Below are 8,350 nucleotides of genomic sequence, written 5' to 3'. Positions count from 1 at the left end.
TTTAAACTAAAATATAAAACTATTATATTGAAGTAAAATTGCCAATTCTAAATTGTCATTTACCTTTTTGTGTGTTAATTTTTATCTTTATAATAGTTTTTGTAAGTAAAAAAGTTTGAAATAAAAAAAAATTGCTCTATGCTTTAAAATTAGATAACTTTTGTAATATTATCGTTAAAAGTTTAAAACTCTTGTTGAACTAATATCTTTAGCACTATATGTAATAAATTTTAATTTACCAAGTTCAATTAATCATAACTTTATAACTTTTGCTTCAAATTAGCAATGAAGTTGAATAAATAAATAAAAATGGTTTTTAAGCCCTAATATTTTATGTTTTAATTGCTTTTAAAAAAATATTTAACAAAAAAAACAGCAATTTTATGGCTGCAGGAAAAAAAACCCGGAAAACACCGCATAAAATAAACGATATATCAATATAATAGTTGTTTATAATATAAACATTTTATACATACATACTATAATACAAACAGAACATTAATCCTTCATTTTTCTTAAATCGACTAACAAATAGGTAGATTATACAAGGAGTCTACATATATCAACTGACAAATAGGTAGAAAATGCAAGGAGTGTACAAACATCGACAATTAGAGTGCCGCTACATTGACTAAGGGTATTGGTTTGGGCAGGCAATCTTTCAATTTCAAAGCAATAACTTTTATAAAAATTTATTTTTTGAAGGTAAATAAATAGTAAGATTTTTTTTTTTTTTAAAAAACTCTTTTATCAAAAATTATTTTATTCACCATCTAGTACCACGATCAGATTGAACAAAGCAAACTTCAAGTGTTTATCTCCTTATTGCAATTAAGTTACCTTCTGTTCTACTGCAGCAAAGTTATTAAAAAACCTGCCAGGATCTTGTCATTTTTGAAATGTAAAGCAAGATACCTATTAATAGTAAAAAAATAACTCTCCTTAGGCAGCTGTCTAATATGGATTACTATAGAGTCACAAGTCAGAACATAAATATTTTAAATTGTGTTAAAGCGAGAGTAAAAAATTATTCAAGTGCTATAATGGGAGTATTAAAATGTAGCTGTTTAATATGCATTTATTGATCTTTTTTTTTTATTTTATATTTTATTATTTTTTTTATAAGTTTGCCATTAATGATAATTAAAGTTTTCGTATTTGCAAAATATACAAATAGCGGGGGAAAGGAGAGGACAAAATAGTCTTATCACCAAGTCCCTAATAATTCGTAAAAAATATATAGTGATTAAAAACTTGTCTTTAAAAATGTTATCAAAAATAATACAAAAAGGTTGAAAGAAAATGAAAATAATAAATTCCAAAATTTATTTTTAATAATAAATTAACACAATATAAAAACAAACAAAAAAATATTCAAAATTATATAATGCAGTTATTAATTAATACAGAAAAAAGAATTTTATTTTAAAACAATTTGTATCTGTATATAAAGAGAAGGTACAAATTAAAAAACCAAAGTTTTTTAAAGAACCGAATTTTTCAAATTGTTGCAAAGAAAATGAAAATACATTTTAATATTTTAAAGACCAACAATATAGATATAGCTCTAGAAGTCTCCTATGATTTGATTTATTAAAATTCTTTAAGTTTTGATTTAAAATTATTTATGTTTGCAGGCGTTTTGATATTGTTTCTGATTATTATACTTCACAATTGGGGTCATCTAGCTGTGATAGAAACCGTAGTGGCTTCGATGTAAATTTTAGCTTTAATATAATTTTATTCGCATAACTTGTAAGATATTTGTGCTTTATTTTTTAGAGCCATCACTTAGAACATAATATATGTATATAGTACTAGAGCTGAGGAAAAAGATTATTCATGTATCAGAACGAATAATTATCCTAAAAATTTTATTATATTTCCTCGCAATGGGATGAGAGTTGCAAAATCCTTGACATGATGTAAAAACAAACAAAATACTTATTGTTTTGATTAGATTAAAAGCCACATATGATGATGGAAACTTTCAGCCTAAAGAAAATCCCTAAAAAATTAAAGTTATCTGATACTGACCGTGTTTGTTTATTTAAGTTGTAGATTTTTTGTTTACAATCGTTATTGTTTTTATATACGTAAAAAAAACACATCCATCAATTTCATCGAAGTTATATAACTATATTAAAAAATTATATAATATAAAGCTATATAAACTTAAATTTCATAATTGTTGTTTGTTTGCTTTTTTTACATTAAATATCTATGTAAATTTTTAAGAAAAAACTGATCACTTTTTTCTTTAGGTGTCATTTTACTGCTCAGTTCTTTATGTAGTTTATAGAATAGATTAAGTATAAATTGAAATACTCTCTCAGAATATTAATATATCATTGAAGAGAGTATATCGAATAAAATGATTTCAACAAAAATGAAGTTTCTTATAAAAAAAAAGAGATTATAGAAAACTTCATTAACAATAAAAATCCACTGAGCGTTGTTTTTTCATAAAGCTTATATTTTATATAACATTAATTTTTATGTATAATGCTCTTAATAAAAAATAACGACAGACAATTTAGATTTAGAAAATAAAAGTAACATGGAAAAAAAAAATTTTTTTACTCTCTTATAAAATCCTAAAAACATATTAAAACTTCACCAAGCTCAATGAAAATATTTTATGGGTAAAGCTTTAAAGTTTATCCTCCTTTATAGGAAACACAGTTTACAAGAGGTTACATACAGTTTTATATTTGCCATACAAAAATGCTGTAAATCGGTGTAATAAAAAGCATGAAAGATATTTAGAGAGTATGCTTACAATAAAAAGGTTACTAAAAAAAAAAATTAACAAAACTATATATAAACGCTCAATTAACAAAATAATCAGCTTGTCTTTTATTTCCTTTTGTTTTGTTGTTCCGTCAACAATTTTTTAGGAGAAACTCAAATAAAATAACAAAGAGAAGTGAATACGCCTGCAAGCCGTAAACTCTCAAGGAAAAAGAGCAAACTTTACTAGATTATATTTAAAAAAGTGTTCAGTGAGAATTTACTAAAAATATTAGACATATGCCTGGTTCGAAAGCATTTAATTCAAAGAAAAGAACTTTTGTATTTAAATCATGTATAAACATGTATATCTACAGGGTACGTATGGAAGGAGTCAAGTCAAGTTAGACGCACTTGGTGCAATGGATGAACTTAATCAATTTATTATGAACACTGCCTCATTTAATGCATGTTTTTATTTTTAATTTAGAATGACAAATATAGCTTTCATTAAACCCTAGAATACTTTACAAGAAGTATCCCGGACTTAATGGCTATATATTTTGATTCAAAGAATACACTTTTAAAGTACCTTTTAGTTGATAAACATTCTTTAACAGCATTATTCCTTTATACTACACTTTTTTTTAAATGTAATCATAACATTAATTCACAAAATTTGTATGAAGATTTGGGCGCATATAAAACTTTTTATTATTATGAGATTGTTATGCATTGTGCACACGTGCTAGATTAAGCTTTCCCGTTTCAGTTTTTAAGTTTACCTTTTAGACAGTATTTACTATTAATTTAATTTAAAACTTCTATGATAATTCAGGCGCATAAATAATTATTAATAAGAGATCATTATGCATCATGCATACGTGCAAGATGAACAAAGGTCTTATGCATAATGATTTAAATTTCCTGATTAGGCTTTTAAATTTATCTTATTGGCAGTATTTACTATTGTTTTTAGTTAAAAATATTTTAGTGATTACATTCTAATGCGACAAGTATAGGATATTTGGCTGTAATAGCGTGTTCTTTCAATGTTTTAACATACCACGGTTTTACACAGAACTCAATGTTGTTTTTGTGGATATTATTCCTACGGTACGTTTTTATATGTTGGTATTTAAAATATTCAAAATGTGGTATGGTTAGAGAAAAAAAACCTTCAAACGTGCCAATACTGAATCCATTTCCTCTTGAGAATCTGGTTTTTACATTACATAATTTGTATGTATATTTATTTTTAGATATTGCGCGCGAACCAGTAAATCCATATTCATTATATCGAAAGTCTGCACACGTCGACCCTTACAAAACATTTTATTAAAAATATTTTGGCCTTTTGTATATTTCATTTAATATGGTAGAAGTTTTTTAAATATGCTTAATGAAAAATATTTTTTGTTTGGGCTGTCAAACAATCCTTAAGCAAATGTTTTGTGTGGGTTGAATAATATTTTTGTTAGGATTGTGAACCAACCCATTTAAAAAATTATTTTTTAAATACAAAAATAACCAAACTTTGACATACTTTCATACTTTCAAAATTTTTTACACCCACACATAAATTAAGAAAAACATTTTATGTTTAAAACAGGAATGCTTTTATAAATATATTTAATGGTGAAACAATAAATTTTGAAACTGAAAGTAAGATGATCTGCAAAATAAACAGAGTTACTTTCAACTATAAAAGCTAGTTCAAATCAAAAAATAACTCAAGCTGTTGCAGTTGTTACTTTATTCATCATCAACAAGTCAACACATTTTTTGGGAAATCTGCTATTATGTCAAAACTCGGAATTCTGTTCGCGTTGTTTGCTTTGACATTTGCAATAAGTTAGTATATATTATATCTACTTTTTTATACAAAATATCTACTTTTTTAAATATCTACTTTTTTTAAATACAAAGTATCTACTTCTTTTAATATTAAATACTTTTTATTTTTAGCAATAAATCTTAATTATAGTAATTATTATATAGGCTACGAAGTTAACGAAGAAAATAGCAACGATTATGAAAACGATTTTCTAGATAATCTTGAGGATAGCGAATTAAATGATTTCATAGGTAATTACTGACGTTATTACTTATATTTTAATATAAATTTTCAATTTAAGGAAAAAAAAAATTATAATAAAAGTTTTAACATTCAAGTGAGCTAATCAAGTCAGGTAGAGTATATAATGATTAAAGTCATCGCTTTAACTAGACATATCAACACACAACCTATTTTTACTTGTTCAAATACAGTTTTTATTGCTAGCTTAAATACAGTCGAAAAGCCTAATATCTAAAAAAAACTCGTTTTTATTTGAATACTTAACTTAGATTAAAGTACAAAAAGTAATCGCAATAATAAATCAGTAAAAACTTTTAAACTGCTTCATAAGATTTTAATGTATTAAAATACTGATATGTCATATGCTTGAATTACCATATAATTGTTTTTTATTATAGTTAATACTTATTACATATATAAAAAATTTAGAATTTTTTTTTTTTTAATTGTGACTAATAAATAATTAGCCGATCTTAGAACTTAACGTCATAAAAGATAATTCTTAAGTTTATATGTTCAATTTCAAATATTTGTTATGTAGAGACAAAGGATGATAATGAAGACAACGACAAAGAAGAATCAGAAAATTACGAAAATAATGATCCCTCACAAAGCTATATTAAAAGTAATATTGTTTTTTTAAGTTTTAAACAAAATTAAAACACGTTTATTATTATTACTAATATCTATTTTTAGTTATTCTTTGTAATTTAAAATAACACAAACTTGAAGGCTGGATACAGTTATAACCTTTAATGGAAAATTAAATGCATAACTCGTTTTTTTATTTTCACTAGATTTTTCCATAGAATTTATTTTTAAGCATTAAACAAACTGTGCTAAATGATGACGTAGAGTTTTATGATATCAATATAAAGTGATAATGCAATTTAAAGTGATAATTAAATTGTGTATGCATCTCAAACAATTTTCAAAACAAAAAAGGCTTTATTTATATTTTCTACTTAGTTTTGAAATTTCTCTTGAAATGTCTTGAGATTAAAAAAGTAAAGAAACCTCATTAATAACATGTTGACTAACGAGATCGATGCTACCCATGAAATAGTTTCACAAAAAAATATCTGCTTATGTTACTCTTTTGTAACTATATGATTACAAAAATATTTAAATTAAAATTTGTAAATCGTAAATAGCCTTCATGACGTTAGTGGTTAATTGGGTCCGTGAATTACAGAAAAAACAATTAAATCTTATAAAACTGTGCATATGCAATAATTATGATAAAACCTTATGACTTTTTTCCTGTTATCATATTTAGAATTTGTAAAAATAACATATTTAGGATATGTAAGAAATTTAAATTTTTGAAAATGACCATTTTTCTATAAGTTTATGGAGATTTTAAGGTGCAGCAATATTTCATATACTTACATTTAGCATATGCGATATCATACTAATGCAAAAGTTCCATATTTTATATGTTGAATATATTAAATTATTTATACCTTGAACTAATATTAATTGGTCTTTAAAATGTGAAAAGAATCATTTAAACTTCTAGTATAAAACAGTATTTAAAAATCATTTCTTAAGTCTTGAATAATTATTAAATATTTTAAAACCCTAAATGGCTTTGCTCTATTACCGTTGAGCCTGCTGGCATTAAAGTTCAAAACAATTTTTAAATAGTTAACTTTTTCAGTCATTTTGTTGGCAACTCGATTGATTTAACTTTCACTTTGATTTAAACATTATCAGCGTCCCTTGTTCATTTTTAACTTGTTTTTCTTGTTCTCCTTCAAGTGGTTCGGGCTATGCTATAATCTCAGGAAATGTTTTAGCTCAAACTTCTTTTTTATTAGATCTCATATCCATTATCTAAAATTGCACAATTTGCTATTACCCTATGGTGATAAGATTTTTATAGATTTTTAAAGATTCCAATTTTGAGATTTTCTTCGTGATTGATTTTTGCGTTAATCACGCTTTTCCACTCAAGCACTTATATATTTTTGATTAGATTTGGACAAGCATGAAAACTTTTAACCTTTTCACTGTTTTCAATATTTCTTCTTCTTGTGCAACTGCTATTTTTAATCGTAATCATGATTTTCGTACTTTTCACAAGAACAACTCTGATTTTATTAATTCTCAAAGTGATAAAGCCTAACTATTTTTAAAGATTTTCATAAAATCTTTACCTTTTAAATTAAATAACTATTTGACCCAACGATTGCAGCTGATATCGTAGTTTATATTTCAAAAGATATGCATTTATGTATTACATATTAAAACAATATTATATTGCTCTTTATAAGTGTCTTCATTACTCAACTATTCAACAAGTTTTTGTTTTTTTTGCTATAAAATAGCATTAATGGTTTGATAAAGTTTCAGATTAGTGTTTAAAGAAGTTATATTATATTGCTCTTTAGAGGTGTTTTCATTACTCAATTGTTCAACAAGTTTTTGTTTTTTTTCCGTTATAAAATAGCATTAATGGTTTAAAAAAGTATGAAAGTTTCAGATTTGTGTTTAAAAAAGTTATTTTTAAAAATCTAATTCTAATACGTATATAGCTAAATGGTTAAAAATAATTAAAATATATATATAGCTAAATGGTTAAAACGAACTGCACGAGCATGCGAAGGAAACAATCTGATAATCAATTGCTACGGTCGAAGAAAAATTAAAGTAATTTATGCAAACTACGGAAGAACCTCGTCTCGTATATGCTCTAAAGATTTTAATACGGATTTGTCTAAGAAATGTAACAATCAAAAAAGGTCTCTGAAAGAAGTTCGTAACAAGTGTTCAGGCAGGTCATCTTGCGTTGTTGAAGCATCGAATGGAGTATTTGGCGACCCATGTTTTGGAACATATAAATATCTTGAAGTGCGTTTTTATTGTCAAAAGAAACACCATTTTATTCATACTTAAACCAGTAAAACGTTTTTTATTGACAGTGTAGAAAAAAAATTTAATTAATTCATGATTTATTTTACTTATATATAAACATGATTTTATAATTCTTTTAAAACAATTATTATCGCTAGTACTGACGTTGTTTTTTGTGTTGTAATAATCTTTTGTAACTTTCCACAAAGCATATATTACCATTATATTATCTAGTTAAAGCGTACCTTATATATACCTAAATATTTACCTTTTATATTTACCAAATTAATTTAAGTGGATGATTTAGAGTTTTTCGTTTGGCAAAACTCGTGTAAAGTATTTTTTTCCCAACTTTTTTAAGGCGTAATTAGTAAAATTAGTAAAACATTTTTTGTAATAGCTTAATCTTTTACAATCTATAGTTTGGGTTTTAAATAAAATAAACTAAATAAAAATTTGTTTTTGTTTTACAACCAGTGGCGATTTTAGGAATATACCAAGGTGGAAGGGGAAAGGAATGAAGACGAATTCTTAAAAAGTAACGATTGCTTGCTGAAAAAATAAGATATTAAAACTAATAATCAAACCGAGAGAAGTGACTAAAAATCTTTAACTTGAAAACCACCTTTATAGGAAGGTTCGGGTATGGGGTGTTATATCTCACAACCTTGTACAATA

At 25.1% G+C, this 8,350-nt stretch overlaps 1 protein-coding gene across 1 annotated transcript; it reads left to right on the top strand.

Annotated features, from left to right (window-relative positions):
• The first annotated feature begins 4,283 nt into the window (after positions 1 to 4,283).
• LOC136080497 (L-rhamnose-binding lectin CSL3-like) lies at positions 4,284 to 7,832 on the top strand. The gene is made up of 4 exons (XM_065797227.1): positions 4,284 to 4,587; positions 4,735 to 4,821; positions 5,355 to 5,438; positions 7,389 to 7,832. The coding sequence occupies exons 1-4, from the start codon at positions 4,536 to 4,538 to the stop codon at positions 7,712 to 7,714; spliced, it is 549 nt and encodes a 182-aa protein (XP_065653299.1). The 5' UTR covers positions 4,284 to 4,535; the 3' UTR covers positions 7,715 to 7,832.
• Positions 7,833 to 8,350: the final 518 nt, after the last annotated feature.

The sequence above is a fragment of the Hydra vulgaris genome, chromosome 05, assembly GCF_038396675.1.
Source record: "Hydra vulgaris chromosome 05, alternate assembly HydraT2T_AEP".
NCBI classification, from domain to species: domain Eukaryota; kingdom Metazoa; phylum Cnidaria; class Hydrozoa; order Anthoathecata; family Hydridae; genus Hydra; species Hydra vulgaris.
The sequence above is the reverse complement of the archived record's forward strand: the minus strand, read 5'-3'. Positions and strand labels throughout refer to the sequence as shown.